General features: G+C 39.7%; 1 protein-coding gene across 1 annotated transcript; it reads left to right on the top strand.

The window, feature by feature from the left end:
• Positions 1 to 550: 550 nt before the first annotated feature.
• Positions 551 to 26094, top strand: LOC116603038 (ATP-dependent 6-phosphofructokinase-like). Its single transcript, XM_048734718.1, has 25 exons — positions 551 to 845; positions 8411 to 8484; positions 12369 to 12446; positions 12696 to 12797; positions 13049 to 13136; positions 14129 to 14184; positions 14510 to 14619; positions 15111 to 15155; positions 16553 to 16595; positions 17270 to 17335; positions 17490 to 17585; positions 18756 to 18848; positions 19150 to 19275; positions 20159 to 20223; positions 20603 to 20693; positions 21159 to 21305; positions 21592 to 21662; positions 21960 to 22047; positions 22731 to 22883; positions 22951 to 23115; positions 23705 to 23766; positions 24085 to 24196; positions 24671 to 24773; positions 24915 to 25020; positions 25290 to 26094. Exons 1-25 carry the CDS (start codon positions 596 to 598, stop codon positions 25390 to 25392), a joined length of 2493 nt encoding a protein of 830 aa, XP_048590675.1. The 5' UTR covers positions 551 to 595; the 3' UTR covers positions 25393 to 26094.
• Positions 26095 to 27561: the final 1467 nt, after the last annotated feature.

The following is a 27561-nucleotide window of genomic DNA, read 5'->3' as shown; positions in this document are numbered from 1 at the left end:
GATTTCTTACCGGGGAATTCCTATTTTTGGGCTTGAGTAACGCAATTTTCAAGGCATGATTGAATTAGAATTTTTAAAAGGATCAAGCGCATTTTAAATTTTGAAGATAAAACCGCATATTTTAGTTCCTATGCGAAATTTTATTGTAGGATTATATAACTATCTTTCCCACAAGCAAGCGACAAAAATAAAAAGCAAATACAGGTCTGAACACTTGTTTCGCATTCGAAAAAAGGTGGGAAAAGTTTGTTTGTCATTTTATTCATTGATTTTTCTTTTTCTTATTCTAGACACAGTAAATTTAGGACGACTATTACTCATATGCCTCCTTTTTTATATCCGTAGTTTTACGTGGTCTGTAGAGTCAAAACAATAAAGAACAGAAAATTTAGACGCGGGAGCTCTGTGGAGAGCAAACGTGACGAATTAAAGAGGAGGGGCTGGGAGGCAGGTTGAGCGCCTTAGGCTGCCTTTCGACCCCTGCCCAGAATAAAAAGGCGTTAAATGCCGGAACATAATTTACCCGTCGGTCATTACGGGCTCGATACCCAGGCTCCTTTGCGTGCCGTGTTGCAGCTCGACCCTTTTGTCCGACATGTCTCAATTACTTCTCTTTTTCCTGACCGAAATTACGCGCAAACTTTTCTCATACCTGAAACTTTCTCCTGACTCCACCAACCCCACAATGACGTCCCTTAAACGCAAGGCTGACGATGTTTTCACAGATTCAGGGCCTTCAGCGAAGCGGGAACATATCGCTATGCGAGGACGGCAACCTTCCCTGATCGATGTCGATGGGTACGGGCAGAGCATCTGTATTCTCACTAGTGGAGGGGATTCACAAGGTATATACTCAAAACCCTTAGATACCACTGCATAGCTTGTCTTATTGTCTACATGGTTTGCATGTAGAGCTTGCATTGCTAGCTAGCGCTGAAAACAGCAGCTGTTTCGTGACTTGTGCTTTTATATGACAGAGCCGGCACTTTGCGTCTTAGTGATTAAGTTATGAGTGAGACCAGAATAAATTTAGTCTTGGTACCTTGGAAATATTTTTTGTTTAATATCTTTTAACCGCTTGCATACTAGACATTTTGTTGTCTTATCTCCTAATTTTTATATCTACAAACTAGCTAGATAATATATTTTGGCAAAGAAGAGAAATATTGTTAAGAATAAGGCCCTGCAATAACGCCTGCACTTTCCAACTCCTTTTATAGCGATATTTATAGATATATATTATATAGGTACAGTGTCTAGAGTGTGAGTTGATGATAATAATTAATGAAATGTTTACAATATTTGATTCTAGCTCTATCTCGATGTGATAAAAATGATATTAGCCTTTGACCCCTCCTAAGCACTGTTTTATACCCCCCCCCCCCCCCACCTATATTGGTCTTGGTATGTTTGAATAAATCATCTATCATAAATTCGGATTTTGTTATACGATAGTTTTTATGCCAACGGCTAGATCTTCAAACTATAAAGCTGTTTCATGATAAGCCTCCAATTGACGGCAGAAATGTAGTGAGTACATTAGTCTTGGTTACCATGGTGAAAATTGCTTTTTTTACTATTCTTTTCACTCTATTCTAGTACTTTATTTAATAGATCTAATCTATTTTAGAATAAGGTCTGCCTAAAAATATAGCCTATGTTTTCTAACACTTTTTATGTTGTTATCTGTAGCTACTGTAAGTATTTGTAGGATATGTTTTCTTTATTGGGTATCAAATGATGCAATATTCTTCCTAGTTCTATCTGAATGTGATCAAAAAAACATTCTCCTCTGACCCCCATTCAGCACCATTTATATAAAACACTTCTATATTGGTCATCAAGGAACTCAACATATTACGATAGCTGGCTATTTTAATGATTTGACAGCAGAAATGATTAATGATCAGAATGCATATATACCATGGTGGTATGATTCACTTTTTACCACTCTCAGGCTAGAAACATTTGCTTCTATTCATTAGTTAAGAGTTTTATACATTCTTGCAATGGAAGGACATCAACTTTCCCTGATTGATGTTGATGGGTACGGGCAGAGCATCTGTATTCTCACTAGTGGAGGGGATTCACAAGGTATTTACTCAAAACCCTTAGATACCACTGCATAGCTTGTCTTATTGTCTACATGGTTTGCATGTAGAGCTTGCATTGCTAGCAGGCGCTGAAAACAGCAGCTGTTTCGTGACTTGTGCTTTTATATGACAGCAGAAATTAAGCCGGCACTTTGCGTCTTAGTGATTAAGTTATGAATGAGATCAGAATACATTTAGTCTTGGTACCTTGAAAATTTTTTTTTGTTTAATATCTTTTAACCGCTTCCATACTAGACATTTTGTTGTCTTATCTCCTAATTTTTATATCTACAAACTAGCTAGATTATATTTTTTTGGCAAAGAAGAGAAATATTGTTAAAAATAAGGCCCTGCAATAACGCCTGCACTTTCCAACTCCTTTTATAGCGATATTTATAGATATATATTATATAGGTACAGTGTCTAGAGTGTGAGTTGATGATAATAATTAATGAAATGTTTACAATATTTGATTCTAGCTCTATCTCGATGTGATAAAAATGATATTAGCCTTTGACCCCTCCTAAGCACTGTTTTATACCCCCCCCCCCCCCACCTATATTGGTCTTGGTATGTTTGAATAAATCATCTATCATAAATTCGGATTTTGTTATACGATAGTTTTTATGCCAATGGCTAGATCTTCAAACTATAAAGCTGTTTCATGATAAGCCTCCAATTGACGGCAGAAATGTAGTGAGTACATTAGTCTTGGTTACCATGGTGAAAATTGCTTTTTTTACTATTCTTTTCACTCTATTCTAGTACTTTATTTAATAGATCTAATCTATGTTAGAATAAGGTCTGCCTAAAAATATAGCCTATGTTTTCTAACACTTTTTATGTTGTTATCTGTAGCTACTGTAAGTATTTGTAGGATACGTTTTCTTTATTGGGTATCAAATGATGCAATATTCTTCCTAGTTCTATCTGAATGTGATCAAAAAAACATTCTCCTCTGACCCCCATTCAGCACCATTTATATAAAACACTTCTATATTGGTCATCAAGGAACTCAACATATTACGATAGCTGGCTATTTTAATGATTTGACAGCAGAAATGATTAATGATCAGAATGCATATATACCATGGTGGTATGATTCACTTTTTACCACTCTCAGGCTAGAAACATTTGCTTCTATTCATTAGTTAAGAGTTTTATACATTCTTGCAATGGAAGGACATCAACTTTCCCTGATTGATGTTGATGGGTACGGGCAGAGCATCTGTATTCTCACTAGTGGAGGGGATTCACAAGGTATTTACTCAAAACCCTTAGATACCACTGCATAGCTTGTCTTATTGTCTACATGGTTTGCATGTAGAGCTTGCATTGCTAGCAGGCACTGAAAACAGCAGCTGTTTCGTGACTTGTGCTTTTATATGACAGCAGAAATTAAGCCGGCACTTTGCGTCTTAGTGATTAAGTTATGAATGAGATCAGAATACATTTAGTCTTGGTACCTTGAAAATTTTTTTTTGTTTAATATCTTTTAACCGCTTCCATACTAGACATTTTGTTGTCTTATCTCCTAATTTTTATATCTACAAACTAGCTAGATTATATTTTTTTGGCAAAGAAGAAAAATATTGTTAAAAATAAGGCCCTGCAATAACGCCTGCACTTTCCAACTCCTTTTATAGCGATATTTATAGATATATATTATATAGGTACAGTGTCTAGAGTGTGAGTTGATGATAATAATTAATGAAATGTTTACAATATTTGATTCTAGCTCTATCTCGATGTGATAAAAATGATATTAGCCTTTGACCCCTCCTAAGCACTGTTTTATACCCCCCCCCCCCCCCACCTATATTGGTCTTGGTATGTTTGAATAAATCATCTATCATAAATTCGGATTTTGTTATACGATAGTTTTTATGCCAATGGCTAGATCTTCAAACTATAAAGCTGTTTCATGATAAGCCTCCAATTGACGGCAGAAATGTAGTGAGTACATTAGTCTTGGTTACCATGGTGAAAATTGCTTTTTTTACTATTCTTTTCACTCTATTCTAGTACTTTATTTAATAGATCTAATCTATTTTAGAATAAGGTCTGCCTAAAAATATAGCCTATGTTTTCTAACACTTTTTATGTTGTTATCTGTAGCTACTGTAAGTATTTGTAGGATACGTTTTCTTTATTGGGTATCAAATGATGCAATATTCTTCCTAGTTCTATCTGAATGTGATCAAAAAAACATTCTCCTCTGACCCCCATTCAGCACCATTTATATAAAACACTTCTATATTGGTCATCAAGGAACTCAACATATTACGATAGCTGGCTATTTTAATGATTTGACAGCAGAAATGATTAATGATCAGAATGCATATATACCATGGTGGTATGATTCACTTTTTACCACTCTCAGGCTAGAAACATTTGCTTCTATTCATTAGTTAAGAGTTTTATACATTCTTGCAATGGAAGGACATCAACTTTCCCTGATTGATGTTGATGGGTACGGGCAGAGCATCTGTATTCTCACTAGTGGAGGGGATTCACAAGGTATTTACTCAAAACCCTTAGATACCACTGCATAGCTTGTCTTATTGTCTACATGGTTTGCATGTAGAGCTTGCATTGCTAGCTAGCACTGAAAACAGCAGCTGTTTCGTGACTTGTGCTTTTATATGACAGCAGAAATTAAGCCGGCACTTTGCGTCTTAGTGATTAAGTTACGAATGAGATCAGAAAACATTTAGTCTTGGTACCTTGGAAATATTTTTTGTTTAATATCTTTTAACCGCTTGCATACTAGACATTTTGTTGTCTTATCTCCTAATTTTTATATCTACAAACTAGCTAGATTATATTTTTTTGGCAAAGAAGAGAAATATTGTTAAAAATAAGGCCCTGCAATAATGCCTGCACTTTCCAACTCCTTTTATAGCGATATTTATAGATATATATTATATAGGTACAGTGTCTAGAGTGTGAGTTGATGATAATAATTAATGAAATGTTTACGATATTTGATTCTAGCTCTATCTCGATGTGATAAAAATGATATTAGCCTTTGACCCCTCCTAAGCACTGTTTTATACCCCCCCCCCCCCCACCTATATTGGTCTTGGTATGTTTGAATAAATCATCTATCATAAATTCGGATTTTGTTATACGATAGTTTTTATGCCAATGGCTAGATCTTCAAACTATAAAGCTGTTTCATGATAAGCCTCCAATTGACGGCAGAAATGTAGTGAGTACATTAGTCTTGGTTACCATGGTGAAAATTGCTTTTTTTTACTATTCTTTTCACTCTATTCTAGTACTTTATTTAATAGATCTAATCTATTTTAGAATAAGGCCTGCCTAAAAATATAGCCTGTGTTTTCTAACACTTTTTATGTTGTTATCTGTAGCTACTGTAAGTATTTGTAGGATATGTTTTTTTTATTGGGTATCAAATGATGCAATATTCTTCCGAGTTCTATCTGAATGTGATCAAAAAAACATTCTCCTCTGACCCCCATTCAGCACCATTTATGTAAAACACTTCTATATTGGTCATCAAGGAACTCAACATAATTGTGATTAGCTGGCTATTTTTATGATTTGACAGCAGAAATGATTAATGATCAGAATGCATATATTCTTGGTACTATGATGATAAAAGACATTCGTTTGTACCACGCTTAGTCTAGAAACATTTGCTTCTAATCATTAGTTTAAAATTTTATACATCCTTGCAATGGAAGGACGGCAACCTTCCCTGATCGATGTCGATGGGTACGGGCAGAGCATCTGTATTCTCACTAGTGGAGGGGATTCACAGTGCTTAGATACCAATGCATTAAAATTCTTATTGTTTGATCATCTGTACATTACTTCTGACTTTGTCTTCAATATTTAATCATGCCTTTCCTGTCCTCCATGCAGAGAGTTTAAAAACCCCTGGGGGACTCCCAGAAAAAAACAGACGGGGGTGCTCGAAAGCAAAATCAATTTTAACCCTAAGGGATAGCACTTAGGGCGTGGTCAACAACAATTTTTACCCCTAAGAGATAGCACATTGGGTGTGGTCGAAGGATCCTGTATTGTTATGTTACCGACAATATAGCCGGAAGTATCAACCGATCAGTGGACGTGTGGTTTATTGTAAAATATGTTTCGAGCGATTGGGCCACCATTTAGCGTGAGACACCCTAAAAGATAGCAGAATGGGAAAAACCCTAAAACACCCTCTAAGAGATATGCAATAGGAGGACGCAAACCTTCCTTGATTGATTATGATGGGTACAGGCAGAGCATCTGCATTCTCACTAGCGGAGGGTATGCACCAGGCAATCTACTCACAGTGGTTAGATACCATTGCATAGCCTCCATTTGACAGCATACATTTATTTTTAGTACCATGATGAAAATTACAACGATTTCCACATATTCCAAACTGGCACGGGCGTCGGCACAGGCAGATTTAGTGGTGGGCCAAGCTGGTCCTCCCTATTTTCAAAGATTTCACATAAAAATCTGAAGGAGTATAAGGCAATAATCCACTTAAGAACAATAAATCCACCTGCCCCCCTCCCTCTTAAAACCCTAGCTTCTGCCCACTTGAAACTCATAGCCCTGCTCCTGACTGAGCTACTTGCTAGAAATTCATATTGTTAGAAACATTTGCTTCTATTCAGCAATAAGACTTGTTAGAAGAAGACTACCAATCTGCTAGTTGAGTATGTATAGTATGTTAAAGTTAATTAAGTTAGTCACCAAAGCTTTAGTTTTTGGTAAAGTTTAGATAGTTAATTACGATGAGTGAGTTCGAGTATAACTTGATCAGCTATGCTGTAATTACATGTTTAAATATTTTAAAATTAAATTTGTTGCAGCCGTCGTTGGGGCCATGCCAAGTAGCATAAAATACAATCTTTGAGTAACAACATATTTATAGTAAGAAAAATGTCTAAAAAGGTGCACCCCCAGGGTTAAACTCAATTCTATTTTTATTTTCTTATTGATGTCAAATAAATCTTTCATTTTTTGAAAACTCCAAAATTTGCTTGTGGTTGTATTAGGTCAAAAAACAGCCTTGCAGAAGTCACCATCTTGGGTAATGCCGTGCATGCCTTCCCCCGTATACTTGCACAAGTCACCATCTTGGGTAATGCCGTGCATGCCTTCCCCCGTATACTTGCACAAGTCACCATCTTGGGTAATGCCGTGCATGCCTTCCCCCGTATACTTGCACAAGTCACCATCTTGGGTAATGCCGTGCATGCCTTCCCCCGTATACTTGCACAAGTCACCATCTTGGGTAATGCCGTGCATGCCTTCCCCCGTATACTTGCACAAGTCACTATCTTGGGTAATGCCGTGCATGCCTTCCCCCGTATACTTGCACAAGTCACCATCTTGGGTAATGCCTTGCATGCCTTCTCCCATATACTTGCACAAGTCACCATCTTGGGTAATGCCGTGCATGCCTTCCCCCATATACTTGCACAAGTCACCATCTTGGGTAATGCCGTGCATGCCTTCCCCCATATACTTGCACAAGTCACCATCTTGGGTAATGCCGTGCATGCCTTCCCCCGTATACTTGCACAAGTCACCATCTTGGGTACTGCCGTGCATGCCTTCCCCCGTATACTTGCACAAGTCACCATCTTGGGTAATGCCGTGCATGCCTTCCCCCATATACTTGCACAAGTCACCATCTTGGGTAATGCCGTTTTTGCCTTCCCCCGTATACTTCATTTTTTTGCAAAGAAGAGAACATATAAATTGTTATTTTTAAAAATGTCTGCATGGTTGTTCATATATAAAACACACAAGAGATCGTAGATGGCAGTTATCACTTTTTAGCCTCCTGCTATAGTTCTAGAAAGGTGCACCTCCCAGGGTTTGACATCTTCATTCAATTTTTTTTAATGTAGGGAATTCTTTTATTGTAATTTTCCTAAGAAAATAGCCTTTTCTCATTTTTTTATTCACTTGTCTGATTTCTTTCCAAATTTATGCGCTGAGAGAGAAATAGAAGTAATAATGATGGTGACACTCAGTCTAGTAACTTTCCTAAGAAACTAGCCTTTTCTCATTTGTTATTTTTTTATTTGCGCTAGTCTGAATTCTTTCCAAATTTATGTGCTGAGAGGGAAATTAAATGAATAATGACTGTGGTACCTCATGGTATGGAAATTGCGGCTCATCCACATGGTGGCTCTTCGTCCTCTGGGTCCAGAGATTTCTTTTATTTCTGTGCAGGATATGATTGCAGCATAGTCATATGAACATTGAGTCTATAGAATAATCAAACCATGTTCATTATTATCATTATTAATCATGTAAATTTTTTTGTTAAGGTATGAATGCGGCCATAAGAGCAGTGGTGCGCATGGCAATGTACACCGGAGCGAAGGTCTATACTATTTGGGAGGTGAGTTTCCTGTTTATAAGCATACTCTATCGCTTTAAATAGAAATAATTTACTGTTATATTATTTGCAATACAAAACAATGTACAATAATAATGCACATGTTTTCCAAATAAAACATGTCTATGTCAATGATGTAATGATAGTGATAATAATGATAATGTGTATCTGTATTTTACTAATGGCAATTAATAGTTATTAGTTTACAAAATATCCTCACCCTGCCCCTCCCCGCAAACTTGTACATTTATTTGTCAGACATTAAAAATTAGATTTTTATGAATGCTCATTCTTAGCACTAGGAATTTCAAGGTCTTGTTGAATGTGTTGTATTCTGTAGGGTTATCAAGGTCTTGTTTTTTATGTGTTGTATTCTGTAGGGTTATCAAGGTCTTGTTAAATGTGTTGTATTCTGTAGGGTTATTAAGGTCTTGTTGAATGTGTTGTATTCTGTAGGGTTATCAAGGTCTTGTTGAATGTGTTGTATTCTGTAGGGTTATCAAGGTCTTGTTGAATGTGTTGTATTCTGTAGAGTTATCAAGGTCTTGTTGAATGTGTTGTATTCTGTAGGGTTATCAAGGTCTTGTTGAATGAATGTGTTGTATTCTGTAGGGTTATCAAGGTCTTGTTGATGTGTTGTATTCTGTAGGGTTATCAAGGTCTTGTTGAATGTGTTGTATTCTGTAGGGTTATCAAGGTCTTGTTGAATGTGTTGTATTCTGTAGGGTTATGAAGGTCTTGTTGAATGTGTTGTATTCTGTAGGGTTATCAAGGTTTTGGTGTTGTATTCTGTAGGGTTATCAAGGTCTTGTTGAATGTGTTGTATTCTGTAGGGTTATCAAGGTCTTGTTGAATGTGTTGTATTCTGTAGGGTTATCAAGGTCTTGTTGAATGTGTTGTATTCTGTAGGGTTATCAAGGTCTTGTTGATGTGTTGTATTCTGTAGGGTTATCAAGGTCTTGTTGAATGTGTTGTATTCTGTAGGGTTATCAAGGTCTTGTTGATGTGTTGTATTCTGTAGGGTTATCAAGGTCTTGTTGAATGTGTTGTATTCTGTAGGGTTATCAAGGTCTTGTTGAATGTGTTGTATTCTGTAGGGTTATGAAGGTCTTGTTGATGTGTTGTATTCTGTAGGGTTATCAAGGTCTTGTTGAATGTGTTGTATTCTGTAGGGTTATCAAGGTCTTGTTGAATGTGTTGTATTCTGTAGGGTTATGAAGGTCTTGTTGAATGTGTTGTATTCTGTAGGGTTATCAAGGTTTTGGTGTTGTATTCTGTAGGGTTATCAAGGTCTTGTTGAATGTGTTGTATTCTGTAGGGTTATCAAGGTCTTGTTGAATGTGTTGTATTCTGTAGGGTTATCAAGGTCTTGTTGAATGTGTTGTATTCTGTAGGGTTATCAAGGTCTTGTTGATGTGTTGTATTCTGTAGGGTTATCAAGGTCTTGTTGAATGTGTTGTATTCTGTAGGGTTATCAAGGTCTTGTTGAATGTGTTGTATTCTGTAGGGTTATCAAGGTCTTGTTGATGTGTTGTATTCTGTAGGGTTATCAAGGTCTTGTTGAATGTGTTGTATTCTGTAGGGTTATCAAGGTCTTGTTGAATGTGTTGTATTCTGTAGGGTAATCAAGGTCTTGTTGAATGTGTCGTATTCTGTAGGGTAATCAAGGTCTTGTTGAATGTGTTGTATTCTGTAGGGTTATCAAGGTCTTGTTGAATGTGTTGTATTCTGTAGGGTTATCAAGGTCTTGGTGTTGTATTCTGTAGGGTTATCAAGGTCTTGTTGAATGTGTTGTATTCTGTAGGGTTATCAAGGTCTTGTTGATGTGTTGTATTCTGTAGGGTAATCAAGGTCTTGGTGTTGTATTCTGTAGGGTTATCAAGGTCTTGTTGAATGTGTTGTATTCTGTAGGGTTATCAAGGTCTTGTTGAATGTGTTGTATTCTGTAGGGTTATCAAGGTCTTGTTGATGTGTTGTATTCTGTAGGGTTATCAAGGTCTTGGTGTTGTATTCTGTAGGGTTATCAAGGTCTTGTTGAATGTGTTGTATTCTGTAGGGTTATCAAGGTCTTGTTGAATGTGTTGTATTCTGTAGGGTTATCAAGGTCTTGTTGATGTGTTGTATTCTGTAGGGTTATCAAGGTCTTGTTGAATGTGTTGTATTCTGTAGGGTTATCAAGGTCTTGTTGATGTGTTGTATTCTGTAGGGTTATCAAGGTCTTGTTGAATGTGTTGTATTCTGTAGGGTTATCAAGGTTTTGGTGTTGTATTCTGTAGGGTTATCAAGGTCTTGTTGAATGTGTTGTATTCTGTAGGGTTATCAAGGTCTTGTTGAATGTGTTGTATTCTGTAGGGTTATCAAGGTCTTGTTGAATGTGTTGTATTCTGTAGGGTTATCAAGGTCTTGTTGAATGTGTTGTATTCTGTAGGGTTATCAAGGTCTTGTTGAATGTGTTGTATTCTGTAGGGTTATCAAGGTCTTGTTGAATGTGTTGTATTCTGTAGGGTTATCAAGGTCTTGTTGAATGTGTTGTATTCTGTAGGGTTATCAAGGTCTTGGTGTTGTATTCTGTAGGGTTATCAAGGTCTTGTTGAATGTGTTGTATTCTGTAGGGTTATCAAGGTCTTGTTGATGTGTTGTATTCTGTAGGGTTATCAAGGTCTTGTTGAATGTGTTGTATTCTGTAGGGTTATCAAGGTCTTGTTGAATGTGTTGTATTCTGTAGGGTTATCAAGGTCTTGTTGATGTGTTGTATTCTGTAGGGTTATCAAGGTCTTGTTGATGTGTTGTATTCTGTAGGGTTATCAAGGTCTTGTTGAATGTGTTGTATTCTGTAGGGTTATCAAGGTTTTGTTGAATGTGTTGTATTCTGTAGGGTTATCAACCTCTTGTTGAATGTGTTGTATTCTGTAGGGTTATCAAGGTCTTGTTGAATGTGTTGTATTCTGTAGGGTTATCAAGGTCTTGTTGAATGTGTTGTATTCTGTAGGGTTATCAAGGTCTTGTTGAATGTGTTGTATTCTGTAGGGTTATCAAGGTTTTGTTGAATGTGTTGTATTCTGTAGGGTTATCAACCTCTTGTTGAATGTGTTGTATTCTGTAGGGTTATCAAGGTCTTGTTGAATGTGTTGTATTCTGTAGGGTTATCAAGGTCTTGTTGAATGTGTTGTATTCTGTAGGGTAATCAAGGTCTTGTTGAATGTGTTGTATTCTGTAGGGTTATCAAGGTCTTGGTGTTGTATTCTGTAGGGTTATCAAGGTCTTGTTGAATGTGTTGTATTCTGTAGGGTTATCAAGGTCTTGTTGAATGTGTTGTATTCTGTAGGGTTATCAAGGTTTTGTTGAATGTGTTGTATTCTGTAGGGTTATCAACCTCTTGTTGAATGTGTTGTATTCTGTAGGGTTATCAAGGTCTTGTTGAATGTGTTGTATTCTGTAGGGTTATCAAGGTCTTGTTGAATGTGTTGTATTCTGTAGGGTAATCAAGGTCTTGTTGAATGTGTTGTATTCTGTAGGGTTATCAAGGTCTTGGTGTTGTATTCTGTAGGGTTATCAAGGTCTTGTTGAATGTGTTGTATTCTGTAGGGTTATCAAGGTCTTGTTGATGTGTTGTATTCTGTAGGGTTATCAAGGTCTTGTTGAATGTGTCGTATTCTGTAGGGTTATCAAGGTCTTGTTGAATGTGTTGTATTCTGTAGGGTTATCAAGGTCTTGTTGAATGTGTTGTATTCTGTAGGGTTATCAAGGTCTTGTTGAATGTGTTGTATTCTGTAGGGTTATCAAGGTTTTGTTGATGTGTTGTATTCTGTAGGGTTATCAAGGTCTTTTTGAATTTGTTGTATTCTGTGGGAATATCAACCTCTTGATGAATGTGTTTTATTATGTAGGGTTATCAAGGGCTTGTGGACGGCGGAGACAACATCAAGGAGGTCACATGGGAAGATGTGTCAGGCATTATACAACAGGTGAACTGTGCTTTGTCAACCCAACTATAAGGGACACTTGAGAGCGGGGACCATTTTCTATTAAAGGATCGTCAAATACTATCCTTGTTCCAAAATGATACCTATGACTGCGCACCCCCGTTCCCCTCTGCAAATTCTGGGTATGCGCCTCAGCATGAGGAATATTTTATGTTGAAATGTTTGCAGTTGTAGAAAGTGTGTAAAAGTAAGGTTTCACTGAAGGACAAATATATCATTATGGCATGTCAGGGTGGCACGGTCATTGGAAGTGCAAGGTGCCAGGACTTTAGAGAGAGAGAGGGCAGGCTGAAGGCAGCCCACAACATGGTTCAGCGGGAAATCACCAATTTGGTAAGAATATTTGAGGGCTGGGTGGCAAAGTGAGGGGCTGGGTTCCTATTCAATTGTGAGGTCCACCACTGCAAACTAGGACAAAAAATGTACAGTACATCAGTCTAAGAGGGAATGGATTGCTAAATAGGTAAACAAACCTCTCTCCATGCTTGCATTCCTGGCTTACTTTTTCCTTTTCTCTCCAACAGATCAATAACTACTCCTCCTTTTATCTTTTCCTTTTTTTTTTACTTCTCTTCTATTTTCAGGTTGTTATTGGAGGGGACGGCTCTTTGACTGGTGCAAACTACTTCAAACAAGAGTGGACAGGACTTCTTGAGGAGCTTGTGTCTAAAGGTTGGCATTATGTTCTTATTGGAGTGGTAACTCCTGTCAAAGAGTCTCTGTAGCTGCCATTTTGTAATCCTAGCAAACTACCAAGTGTGAGAAAACATCAACTTCCATTGGCGGATTTGGGGAAGCTGTTGCACCATTTGGAATTGGTTTTCTACAATTATCACACTTTGTGATAGAAGTTTGTTATCAAAATATTGACATTTCTCACACTTTTTGAAAAAAATCTTTTTTTTTATCAAATCAGCACCTCAGAACACTAAGTAAGTGTCCTAGGCAAAAAATCATGTCCCTATTTTTCTTTTACAATATTTGCTGTTTTATTGCATTTATCTCACCATTATCAGTGTTTGTTTGCCGCCTAAAAGTGTGAAGTTCCAAGGATGATCCCTCACATGCTTTACAACCAAATCGCTTAGTAACAAGATATGTCCCAACACCCTTGCTTTGGAAATTGTTTCTGAACACATTAACCAATCAGATATGCAGTCAAATGGTTTATAACATGACAGTGAAAACATGAAACAGTGGCGTAGCCAGGATTTTTAACAGGAGGAGGCCCAAAAGGCCCTTTCAAGGCATTTTCTCCTGTATTTTAGATAATGTCTCATACATTAACTGTATTTTTGGCTGCTAGAAGGGGGGGCCCGGGCCCCCTGGGCCACCCCCCTGGCTACCCCCCTGGGCCACCCCCCTGGCTACCCCCCTGGGCCACCCCCTGGCCACCCCCCTGGGCCACCCCCCTGGCTACCCCCCTGGGCCACCCCCCTGGCTACCCCCCTGTGAAAGCCATCGATTGGTTTAGACAGATATATTCCCAAACGAAAAGTGTTTTGGATTTGCTGAGGAATTTGGCTATTAAGCAAAAATTCATTGTCATTAGACCCTTTTTTTAAACCTCCCTTAAGATAAAACATACTGAATATAATTGAAAAGATGCCATTCTATACTGTTTGTGTTTTGGAGAAGAAACTATTTTTTTAACTTCTTTGCAGGTTCAATTACACCAGAAATGGCAGCTAAGAACAATTCTCTGAACATTGTTGGCATGGTAAGCAAAAAAGTCCAGGTCCATAGTTCAATTAATAGATCAATCAGCAATCAATCAATCATTGTTGTAATGACATCTGACATGTATATTCAGGGGCTTACTCAGGGGGGTGCGCAGGCTGCACGCTCACCCCCCATTGGCCACCACAAAGTGGGTCATTTCTTGTTAAGGAATCATCAAATACTATTCTTTTTCCAGGTGATACCTATGACTGCGCACCCCCCTCAGCCAATTCTGGGAACTCGCCTGATATGCACTCTTAATAACAAACTCTTCGCAGTCAGTTTGTACGCTATTGTTATAATGATTGATATTCCTGTCTCAGGTTGGCTCTATTGATAATGACTTTTGTGGGACAGACATGACCATCGGCACTGATACTGCACTCCATAGGATTTTTGAGGCCGTTGATGCCATCACTACAACTGCAATGAGGTTTGTAATACAGAGAAGCTCGGGTGTAGCAGCTGGCAAAGCCGTGCTCTTTAAGTGCCTCTCACCCCTAGTTTCCTGGTTTGATATCTGGTTCTGACATGAGTTGAATATGCTATTGGTTTTGCTACATGGGTTTTCTTTTAATCTCAGGTCTTCCGTCCTCTGCAAAAGCTAGTAATATACTGTCTTAGTCATGTTCTTTGGGCATTATGCTGTTGGCTCAACCATGTTGTGTAAAGAGGGTGTTTGTTACCAAAATTTGTTTATTTATGTTTTTATCAATTGTTTCAAATCATCTTCATGCATGTGTGAAATTAAGGGGGAGGAGTGTTTGTCACAGAAACCTCTGCGAGAAGTTTAGAAATTGAAAAACAGTAACTCTGCCTGACCAAATGTTTTTGACAGTTTATGTTAATTCTGCCTGCCTATCTTTATTGTTACTGTACTATAAAATAATATAATACCAATCTTTTTAATATTTATGTTTTCAGCCACCAGAGAACATTTGTCCTTGAGGTGATGGGTAGACATTGTGGGTGAGTTACTACCTATTTAATCGCTCACTGTCACTCTAGTTGTCACACAATGTCTTGCTCTTAATCCCTCACTGTCTATTTTTCACGCAAAGCCTTGCTCTTAATCGCTCACTGTCACTCTAGTTGTCACGCAAAGCCTTGCTCTTAATCGCTCACTGTCACTCTAGTTGTCACGCAAAGCCTTGCTCTTAATCCCTCACTGTCACTCTAGTTGTCACGCAAAGCCTTGCTCTTAATCCCTCACTGTCACTCTAGTTGTCACGCAAAGCCTTGCTCTTAATCCCTCACTGTCACTCTAGTTGTCACGCAAAGCCTTGCTCTTAATCCCTCACTGTCACTCTAGTTGTCACGCAAAGCCTTGCTCTTAATCCCTCACTGTCACTCTAGTTGTCACGCAAAGCCTTGCTCTTAATCCCTCACTGTCACTCTAGTTGTCACGCAAAGCCTTGCTCTTAATCCCTCACTGTCACTCTAGTTGTCACGCAAAGCCTTGCTCTTAATCCCTCACTGTCACTCTAGTTGTCACGCAAATCTTGCTCTTAATCCCTCACTGTCACTCTAGTTGTCACGCAAAGCCTTGCTCTTAATCCCTTACTGTCACTCTAGTTGTTACACAAGTACACTGTGTCCTATGTACATTTTGCCTAGACCTTCATGTAGTTCATACTTACATGCATGTAATGTCCTCTGTATGTCCTACAATATGCCCCTGAGTGAAGTTCATATTTACTTGGCTGCATCTATGGATTTTGACTATTTTTTATTGCACATTAGAACTGCCAATGTCTTCATTTCGGGTGTGGCTCATGTCCATATGACATTTTGTCTTAAATCTCTTGCTACCTTGCTCTTGTGACTGGTGTGGCTCATGTCCATATGACATTTTGTCTTTAATCTCCAGCTACCTTGCTCTTGTGACTGGTGTGGCTCATGTCCATATGACATTTTGTCTTTAATCTCTAGCTACCTTGCTCTTGTGACTGGTGTGGCTCATGTCCATATGACATTTTGTCTTAAATCTCTTGCTACCTTGCTCTTGTGACTGGTGTGGCTCATGTCCATATGACATTTTGTCTTAAATCTCTTGCTACCTTGCTCTTGTGACTGGTGTGGCTCATGTCCATATGACATTTTGCCTTTTCTTTTTAGCTACCTTGCTCTTGTGACTGGTGTGGCTCATGTCCATATGACATTTTGCCTTTTCTTTCTAGCTACCTTGCTCTTGTGACTGGTGTGGCTCATGTCCATATGACATTTTGCCTTTTCTTTCTAGCTACCTTGCTCTTGTGACTGGTGTGGCTCATGTCCATATGACATTTTGCCTTTTCTCTCTAGCTACCTTGCTCTTGTGACTGGTGTGGCTCATGTCCATATGACATTTTGCCTTTTCTTTTTAGCTACCTTGCTCTTGTGACTAGTGTAGGCGTCGGTGCTGACTACGTAAGTCTCTTTTACTTGAGGTGACTAGAACATCCAGATAGGGATGTCAGAAACATTCTTTTTGGTATGGCATGGGTTTTACCAGCAAATTAACAAGATCAGCATGAATGGCTTGCCAAGAATGGCTTGTCCATGGTAATGATTGCTGTTTGGAGAATTCTTTCCATCTTTTTGTTTACTTCTGTCAGCAGAGCTTTCTTCAAGTTTGTTTCTAACAGTTCCGTTAGCAGTGTTATGCATTTGATGCATTGAAAGTCCAAAGTGAACTGTCAGAAAGAGACAAGTAGACAGCTCCGCTAACAGGATAAATTTGTTTAAATCATTACTAAATTATTCTCACATCCTTTTTTACAATCAAAAGTCAAGATAGCCGTATTTATCCCTGCGTTAGTGTTAACCTGCTTTCTAGGAACTGGCCCCAGGGCTCTAGCCAAGTTAACAAAAATAATATTGGGCTCTGATTCAAAAAAAAAATATTTTTTCAGCATGGGGTATAATAGTGTGAAAGAAACAAAGAGTAATTTGGGCCAGTCTCATTGGAATAAAATGCCTCTCCCACTAGGGCAACACTTTTTAAATCTCAAGTGCATTGCTCGGTTGACCATGTTCAATTAGTCTACTTGCATTGTTATGTTTGGGTTCTTACTAGTCCCAATGTGTTTGTTGCTTTACAGGTTTTCATTCCTGAATGGCCGGCAGAAGATGGATGGGAGGATCGAATGTGCCGGCATCTGCACAGGGTGAGGGTCCTCTAGCTACAATTACATATCATCATAATCTGCACCTCTGATGAAACCCAGGAAAAAATAATTTATTATTTAAAATTCTTTTTAAATTTGGGAACACTAAGCCACAAATGCAAAAATGATGGTTACCACATTTTTTATCTTCAAGATTCGTGAGAGCGGCCGCCGCCTGTGCATAGTGATCCTTGCAGAAGGTGCACAAGACGTCCATGGAAATCCAATAACTTCCAACCAAGTCAAGGATGTGAGTACTTCAGGGTACACACACTTATCTGCTGTCCAGATCAAGTTTTGTGTTGTCACTTTTAAAGTTTGTGGATTCTACTTACATGGCACTGTATTTGTGGGCTATGCAGGCTCGTACCCAGGGGGGGGGGGGTGCAGGGGGTGCGATTGCACCCCCCACAACGGCCAAAGGTCCACTTTCAGTTCTCAATAGACATGCTATTTGTAGTAAAACTATAAAGCATAAGCTAGATCACTCTGGTATGTAGCTAAATCCGACAATAAACGTCCCGTGGGGATACTGCAAAGGGGGTGGTCAGATTTTTATCAGAGAACTCCCTCCCCCCCTCCCCCCCCCGGAAAAATTAGGTCCACTTTTTTGGATTTCGCCCCCCCCCCCCCCATAAACATCCTGAGTACAGGCCTTGCTATGTAACCCTATCAAAAGGAAGGACTTGTTTCAGTAATGAATAGATTTGGTTTGAAATTAAATCCACCCTACTCTAAAATGGCTCAAATATTTCTTTAAGCCGCATTGTCACCAGTTTATTTCTAACAAAAAATGTTTTAGAATTATAAAAGCAGTGAGTCTATTGGAAGTCTCTTTGAGGAAGTGACTGATAATTTAGGGCAGATGGCCTATTTAATAGTGCCGATTGTAATAGATTCTTTTGTTTCTTGTCCCCTGTCCCTTAAGGTTTCCTCTGGAATGGCCTGTTTAATAGTGCGGATTCTAATAGATTTGTTTGTCTCTTGTCCCTTGTCCCTTAAGGTTTCCTCTGGAATGGCCTGTTTAATAGTGCGGATTCTAATAGATTCGTTTGTCTCTTGTCCCTTGTCCCTTAAGGTTTCCTCTGGAATGGCCTGTTTAATAGTGCGGATTCTAATAGATTCGTTTGTCTCTTGTCCCTTGTCCCTCTGGAATGGCCTGTTTAATAGTGCGGATTCTAATAGATTCGTTTGTCTCTTGTCCCTTGTCCCTTAAGGTTTCCTCTGGAAGTAAACTGATGACAATGCTGCCTTATGACACTAATGTAAATCAAAGTACAAAAACGATATTTTTTTCTTCTCTTTTTGCTATTTGCCATCAAAATGTATTGTCAACACGAATGTCTCCCAAGCGGTCACCCCAATTTTTCCATGCATAGCCACATGAGACATACTGACTGATGTTTTTTCTGTTTCTTAGCTGATAAAGGATCGCTTACAGCAGGACACCCGGGTGACTGTTCTGGGGCATGTACAAAGGGGAGGAAATGCCTCTGCCTTTGACCGAATTCTGGTGAGTAAGGGTAGATGGTCTTTTTCTAACAAAAGACTTTATATGCCACAAGGCACATTAAAAATAGATAACAATGATAGATGGTCTGATATATATTTTCTTGCAGTCTTGCACAAGGCGCATTAAGGGCAGATAACAGGATAGATGGTCTGATACATGTTTTTCTTGCAGTCTTGCACAAGGCGCATTAAGGGCAGATAACAGGATAGATGGTCTGATACATGTTTTTCTTGCAGTCTTGCACAAGGCGCATTAAGGGCAGATAACAGGATAGGTGGTCTGATACATGTTTTTCTTGCAGTCTTGCCGCATGGGTGCAGAGGCGGCACTGGCAGTGCTTGAAGCAGGCCGTGATACTCCACCCTGTGTGATTTGCTTAGAAGGCAACAAGATCGTTAAGAAGCCATTAATGGAGTGTGTAGAAAAGGTAAGCTCCCTTAAAACCCCTACCCCCGGCCCTGCCTCCCCCCTTATCTCCATACACCCTGCCTCCCCCCTTATCTCCATACCCCCCTGCCTCCCCCCTTATCTCCATACCCCCCTGCCTCCCCCCTTATCTCCATACCCCCCTGCCTCCCCCCTTATCTCCATACACCCATGCCTCCCCCCTTATCTCCATACCCCCTGCCTCCCCCCCTTATCTCCATACACCCCTGCCTCCCCCCTTATCTCCATACCCCCCTGCCTCCCCCCTTATCTCCATACCCCCCTGTCTGCCCCCATCTTCCTGTTTGTCTTTTATTGTCGAATTCGTTGTATCGCGACCTGTGTTTTCAAAACACAATTTGTTTTGGTTTTCTGTTGCATCAGTAAAACCATTCTGAGCCTATCAGAGTCTCGCTTTGTGCACTTCCCTGGCTAACCTCTGGACGAAAACCAGACAGTGTTGCGACAGAAGCCAGGCAAATGCACTAGGCGAGAGATGGCAAGAATCTGATTGGCTTAAAATAATTTGACTGGCGGAACAGAAAATCCCAAAAGCCAAAAACAAATCGATGTTTTGAAAATGTGGCGTCGCGATACAACGGATTCAACAGTAAAGTGGTCAACACAACTTCATGATGCATTAGCCATTTCTAACTACAGCTAAAGTAAAGACTTACCTTAACTTCTTACGCTGCTTTGTGTATTGCCTGTACAATTACTATCTAAAACGTCACAACCATGCTTCTGGTTATTATTTATTTTTGCTGCTGAAAATATTCACAAAGCATTGAAGAAAGAAAATTGGGTGCCATTATGAAATAATTTATGTAGAGCAGGAATGAGAGAGTGGTTGCGCTTGAACTAGTTTATTTTTGTTGTTTCAGACACTGAAGGTCCAGAAAGCCCTCAAGAACAAGAAGTTTGATGAAGTGGTCAGCTTGCGAGGATCGTGAGTGTGACATTTTACTCATTATTTTATTCAAACAGAGTAGATAAAAGGTCAGCTCCATTTTCCAAAATGATCGCCGGATTTATCTCATCCTTATTGCTCTGAGGAATCCTCATTTTACCGACATCTTAGGACTCGAAGCTCATGTGACACTGCTTAGATCAAAGCTCAGTCACACAAGGTCTTAGTTAAACCGGCAGTACATACCAGTACACAACAGGTTCCATAAGTAGACTTGCTATAGACTCATTACATGGTTACCCACTTTGTCACTTATTTTATAAGAAAAAGTCCAACTCCAAAAGGCATTTAAATACACATGTATTATTAAGTATCTAATCAATTCTTTCGCACTTCATTGCCTACTGAATCATTACAGGTCATTCGAGAGGAACTTGATGATGTTTAAGAGACTTCGCAAACTTGAGCCTCCTTCTGCCAGCAAATGCGATGTCAGTGGTTCATGTGCGGTGAGTATGTACGGTATAATGCAAGGATTTTGAATTCTGTGTGGTGTCGGAAGTAAAAATTCGGCTGTAACAAGAGGTCACATTAAATATACAAGGACCGCGGAGACCATTCTGGCTAAAAATTTGGCCAAGACAAACATGTATGTATCTACGTCATCTGGAGTCCCCCAACAAATCTGGAGTCCTGACAAAAATCACTAGAAGAGCCAACTTCTTGGTGTGATCACATTAAATATAAATAGATAGTTAAGGTTGAAGAATTGTATTCTTGTACCAACAGCTTGTCGGCGAACTGGTTTGTCTGTGAAACCGCCTGATAAACCCCATTGTAATAGATAATCTTACTTAATGACAGTAGGGCCGATATCTTGGTGTGATCACATTAAATATAAATGGCAGTCTAGATAACTGTTGAAGGATTGTGTGCAGGTACCCATTGTAATAGATAATCTGGTTTAATGACAGGAGGGCCAAGTTGTTGGTGTGATCAACATCGGTGCTCCCGCTGGTGGTATGAATGCAGCCGTGCGCGCCTTTGTCAGGGGGGCACTATACGAAGGCAATGAGGTGCTTGGTATCGAGGATGGAATAGATGGACTGCTCAATGGTCAGGTACAGTACTGTATGTGCGGTATAAACCCCTGTTTTTTCAGGGGGGGGGGCAAATATGAAGTGTTTTTAATCAAAGATGGTGTAGATTTGCTTCTTAACGGCGGACAGGGGCGTTGCATATGTACAGGAAATAAAATATCCATTAATATGTTAATGAGATTCTTATATGATTGGCTGGATATGCTAGCTTGGCTTTAAAGTGTCGCTATTCTTCTGAAAGTTAAGCTGACAAGGGACGTTTTTTAAGGTGTAAACTTCTTTGAGATTTTGATGTAAAGCTCACCAGGTACGCAAGCTTGGCTGGCGAGAGGTCGATGACTGGTCTGGTATTGGAGGATCTAAGCTTGGAACCACAAGGTATTTATCCTTATTCATCGGTTATTACCCCCCCCCCCCCCCCTTGCAAGCAGCATCACCATTTGTGATTTTGTGAATAACTTAAAGAATTTCGATCACCTACTCTCTTTGTTATTGTTTATCATTGAAAATATAGTGTTTTTTGAAGAAAACTTCAAAATAACGATCGAATAAAGTATTTTAATGTTATTGACGATATTTGATTGAAAACATCTCGGTTACTTGCTTGAACTAGCCGATGGAAACAAAATGACGGTGTGATTGGCCTTCTTTAACTATTTCTTCAACCTTTCACAGAACTGTCGCTTCTACAAATATCGCAAAGGTGGCAGAGCAGTTGGCAAAGTTTGGAATCCAGGGACTGCTCCTTGTTGGAGGATTTGAAGTGAGTAATGACACCGAGTGAAAGCGATAGTCGCACCATTCAAATAACACAGCATAGCCTTACGCTATGTTAGCTTGCTCGTATCCCCCCCACCCCCACCCCTCTCCGTTCTACGGCAAATTATAGAGATTAGCTTTTTGTATGATATGTAACTTTATACCTTCCTATATGTTTAATGAACAGTTTAATGAACAGAAAGTTCTATAATCCCGTAATCCATCCGCTCTTAAATTATTAGTCACATCCTCGAAAAGAAATTCTAATAGACACTGTTTTTACAATCTAGAAAAGATTTTTACAATTTAGAATTTTTTTTACAATTTAGAAAATATTTTGCATTTTTCATTTAAAATCATGTGTGTTTGGAGTTGGTGCATAATCGACCAGAAGTAAATTGCTGCGTTTGCCGCTTTAAACCATGGACGCATATAGACTTTAGCTTCGTTTCTAGTGACTCTTTGTCTAGTCATGTGAAGTAAAGTATAGAATATAAAACATCTCGCATGAATACCTTGGAGGAAAAACTTGCAAAAAACCAAGAATGCTGAACTTCCTGTTTTGCAGAACACCAAGAATGCTGAACTTCCTGTTTTGCAGAACACCAAGAATGCTGAACTTCCTGTTTTGCAGAACACCAAGAATGCTGACTACCTGTTGACCAATGTCGTTTTCTTTTCTCCTAGGCATTCAAGACTTGCCTTGAGCTAGCGGAAGCACGTGATCATTACCCATCATTCCGTATTCCGATGTTGGTAATCCCATCTGTCATCAGCAACAATGTCCCAGGAACCGACCTGAGCATAGGCGCAGACACCGCCCTCAATGTTATTGTGGAGGTGTGTATTATGCACTGTGAAAGAAGTGTTTGTGGAAATAAGCTAACACAATGCCCTATTTCCATAGATCTGTGACCAGTTAAAAATGTCAGCTCTCAGTTCCCACAAGCGCGTGTTTGTGATCGAGTGTATGGGTGGGTACTGCGGTTACCTAGCAACCATGAGTGCACTGGCCTCGGGCGCAGATGCTGCTTACATCTTCGAGGAGAAGTTCACATTGGCAGATCTACAGGTAAAGGCAAACGAGACAGAATTCCAAGGGTTATAGTTCACATTGGCAGATCTACAGGTAAAGGCAAACGAGACAGAATTCCAAGGGTTATAGTTCACATTGGCAGATCTACAGGTAAAGGCAAACGAGACAGAATTCCAAGGGTTATAGTTCACATTGGCAGATCTACAGGTAAAGGCAAACGAGACAGAATTCCAAGGATTATAGTTCACATTGGCAGATCTACAGGTAAAGGCAAACGAGACAGACTTCCAAGGGTTATAGTTCACATTGGCAGATCTACAGGTAAAGGCAAACAAGACAGACTTCCAAGGATTATAGTTCACATTGGCGGATCTACAGGTAAAGGCAAACAAGACAGACTTTCAAATATGATAGTTTATATTGGCAGATCTACAGGTAAAGGCAAACAAGACAGACTTCCAAGCATGATAGTTCACTTTGGCGGATCTACAGGTAAAGGCAAACAAGACTTAAATCTGACAACAGAAAGAATCGGCAGCAATAAAAACGAAAGCAATTATGACATACAGACAAAAGAAAGACACGCACGACGAGGTCGTTTACCAAGCTCGTTCCTTTTTCTCAGAACGACGTCACCCACCTCACGTCTAAAATGCTGGGCAAGATCAAGCGAGGGTTGATTCTTAGGTAAGCTGCCGCCTTTCCGTTACCCTAGCAAAATACAAAGTGTAATAAAATCTGCATTTCCATCGACAGATTTTGGATTGGTTATTGAATTTGGTAGATAACTTCTTAGATGTTTCGTTAGATCTCTTTACATAGATTGTGATTCAATAATGAATAAAAGGTATAAGGAGTGCCTCGTTCAGCTAAAAACGGCACAAGCATTAGCAGTTCTTACTCCTCTAAATGCTTGTTGACATTTCACCCTGAAGCCAAGAGAATTAGTGAGTTTCCTTACGGCCTTTTACAACAACAAATCGAGAACTTTTTGTCTTACTCTAGAAATGAGAGCTGCAATCCCAACTTCACGACTGAATTTATCACGGCGTTGTACCGAGAGGAAGGAGAGGGCGTATTCACAGCGAGACATAATGTACTGGGGCATGTACAACAGGTATAGTGATGGAAAAAGAAAGGGGGGAGGGGAGGGAGAAAGGGCGTATTCACAGCAGGCATAATGTACTGGGGCATGTACAACAGGTATAGTGATGGAAAAAGAAAGGGGGAAGGGAGGGAGAAAGGGCGTATTCACAGCAGGCATAATGTACTGGGGCATGTACAACAGTTATATATGTAAACAGAGAGGGGGAAGGGGAGGGAGGAAGGGCGTATTCACAGCAGGCATAATGTACTGGGGCATGTACAACAGTTATATATGTAAACAGAGAGGGGGAAGGGGAGGGAGGAAGGGCGTATTCACAGGGATGCATAATGTACTGGGGCATGTACAACAGGTATAGTGATGGAAAGAAAAAGACGGGGAAGGGTGGTGAGAAAGGGCATATTCCAGTGAGGCATAATGTGGTGGTCCCTGCATATTACATTCCATTCCTGCTTTGTCCAACACGCCGATGTTTCGTTTTTCCAGGGCGGAAGTCCTTCACCGTTTGACCGCATCCAGGCCTCGCGCATGGCTACCACAGCTGTTGATTGGCTGATTGAAAAGATTAGCGCCAACAAACAGGGAGATGGTATGTTCCGCGCAACTCCATTGCCATTTCACTTGTTTTTCTAGGCTAAGCGATACAATCTCTATGTTAGCGTGCCGATGGTAATGGTCTTGTTCGGCAGCGTAAAATGGCGCCATGATTGACTTGTACATTGTATCGTAGGTTCTGTGGTCGCTACGTCTCCGGACACCGCGTGCCTACTCGGTATCAAATCCGCCATCAACCCCTTCACGCCTGTACAAGAACTCAAAGGCGAATCTGACTTTAAGTAAGTGATCTTTGTTTGGATTTGAATCTTAACATGAGGTGGGGCATGGAGTGAGTAAAACAAAAACAAAACATGGTCCCGTTCTTCCGATCGTCGTCTATCCTGAGTCCTGTGCCTTGTAGAGAATCGTTTCCGGGATAAGATAAGGCCAATACGGTTCCCGGCTTCTACCCCTTTTAAGGCCTTGTCATACCGCAGCATTACTGGGGAAATCACGACGTCTTGGCATTGTCCTTATTTGCTCTGTGTTTTTTTTTCTCGAACTTAAGGCACCGCATCCCCAATAACCAATGGTGGCTTGGACTCCGGCCGCTCATGAGAATCCTGGCCAAGCATCGGCAGGTGTACCTCCGTGAGGACGAGATCCACTAGAACCACCAGGCAGAGTCAGCTATCAGATCTTGAGATCTAGTAGTCAGTCTAAGAGTCAACTCAGTTATCTGGTCTTCTAGCCAGTAAAGAGTCCAGACAACTATCAGAACTGAGGTCTTCTCGCCAGTCTCAGAGTCAGTTATCAGAACTGAGGTCTTCTCGCCAGTCTCAGAGTCAGTTATCAGATCTTTGGGTCTTCTAGCCAGTCTCAGAGTCAGCTAGCAGATTTTGTGCACTTTTAGCCAGTCAAAGAGTCAAGTCAGCTATCGGATCTTTAAGGTCTTGGTAAAGGTAAATTTGACACCACTGTTTGTTTTTGTTGTTTTTGCAAAACCTGTATCAATAGTTCTTAAACTTTTGTTTTTCAAAAAAAAAATTTCCATAAATCGCATTCTAAGACGGCTAAAATGGGCCTTGGCTGTTTCCCATGACCTGTTGACCGTGAATTCACGCCAAATCTTTGATTTTTCTAGCGTATTATTTTACTCGAGCTTGTCGGGCGTAACCTCGCGACGGGTTTTAAGATATCGCCTTCAAATTTTCTGGATCTGATAGATAATTATGCCATGTCTTAAATGTCATGTGTGTGAGGAATTTTCGATTTTCGACTGAAGATCGCTTTTATAGCACTCTTCTTGTCCAAATTTCGCCAGAAATGAGAGTTCCAACTTTGATTCGTGATATTTTGTTGACAGTGTCAAATAACAAAAAGTCCTCACACACTTTGGTAGATCATCTATCTGTCATTGAGATGCAATTACGTACAAGTGCATGCGCAATAACGAGAAGGTGCATTACGCTCTAGAGTAAACTACGTACTTTTGAGTTTGAGGCCTCAAAACTTAAACACGGCATTAGCTATTGCAAAAATAAAACTTGCAGGAGATAATTTAATCTTTTATCTTTTATTTGATATATAATTTGTACATGTAGTGAAAATTGCGGCGCGACAATATTTTTTTCCGCGGTCACGTCGTTTACCTTTACCGAGACCTTAAATGCGACGCAAGCTACCGTGGCCATTAATACAAAGTTGAAAGAATAGCCAATCAGCATGCACAGTTTTGAGTGACACGACTTTATAACGAAGAGGTCTTACAAGCTAGGATTTACCCTCAAGTTTTTTTGTGTGCCTCGCTGGTGGACTATTGCTATTTATATCAATCGGTACGTTTCGCGCATCCTTATCTGTTTACTTCACAAAGCTGTCAAGGTGACCACGGTAGCGCGCGTCGTAATGTACCGCCATTTTGACGAATCACAAAGTAGTACGTTCGGGCGCGTTGCCAGAATTCGCCGATTTGGTACCAAGGCATAGTTATCATACGCCAAACTCTAATATTTGGCGATCCTGTGGTGTGACGTCTTGTGCGCGACAAGTGTAACCCTTTGGGGTTCCTGTTCACGTTATCATTTTGGCGTGACGAGGTATAGTCTTTGTTGTGTTACACTCTGGTCACGTGGCCCACACATGCTACATTCATACCAAAACCATGTTTAGTTAATCAAGGTCTTTCTTTGCCTGATAACTTGCCAAGTTTCTCATTGTGCTGAATTCTTACAAGCTAAATAATCACTTAGTAACATGTACAGCACAGTCTATTTAGTGTTGTTCTTTGTTCTATCCACTCTTGGGAGATCGAGATTTAAACCAGTTTAATTAAACCACCTTTAAACTGGTTTAAATGCTGGTGTGAATCCGGTATTAGTGATCTTTCTGAAAGGCTTTTGATTGAAGTGAAGAAGGTTAGACTTTTAGTCAGATAATATTTATCAGGTATATTAGGTAAAGCCTAAACTTAACATTTCTTTTTGTAAATTGTAGCCTTGTAAAAACAGGATGTAATCTATGAAATACTTTAAAAAAACTGTTTTAAGAATGGAGGAGGAGTTTTTTCCGCCTCTGTTAATGCTGTTAAAGACTCCCTATGTAATGAAGGCCGGAAAGGGCCGGAAAGGGCAGCTAGCCTGTGATTAAGATAATGTTTGTTAATAATTGTGGCTGATGGCTGTAAAGTAGGACCTGATGGAGCGCAATAACACTGATGTTTCTCCCGTAAGCTACAAGGTACATTCTCCATATAAAATTTACTTGAAAAGCATATGGATAGTAATTAATCCAACTATAAAAATCATGGCAATGTGCCTGATAGCCCTAATTTGAATTTA

The sequence above is a fragment of the Nematostella vectensis genome, chromosome 11, assembly GCF_932526225.1.
Source record: "Nematostella vectensis chromosome 11, jaNemVect1.1, whole genome shotgun sequence".
NCBI classification, from domain to species: Eukaryota; Metazoa; Cnidaria; class Anthozoa; order Actiniaria; family Edwardsiidae; genus Nematostella; species Nematostella vectensis.
Note: the sequence above shows the minus strand (reverse complement) of the source record. Positions and strands in the feature narration are given on the sequence as shown.

Coding starts and splice junctions, on each gene's coding strand:
- LOC116603038 (XM_048734718.1), top strand. CDS start 596: ATGTCTCAATTACTTCTCTTTTTCCTGACCGAAATTACGCGCAAACTT. Junction 13,137..14,128: donor TGAGGAGCTTGTGTCTAAAG/GTTGGCATTATG, acceptor ACTTCTTTGCAG/GTTCAATTACACCAGAAATG. Junction 23,116..23,704: donor TCACATTGGCAGATCTACAG/GTAAAGGCAAAC, acceptor CCTTTTTCTCAG/AACGACGTCACCCACCTCAC.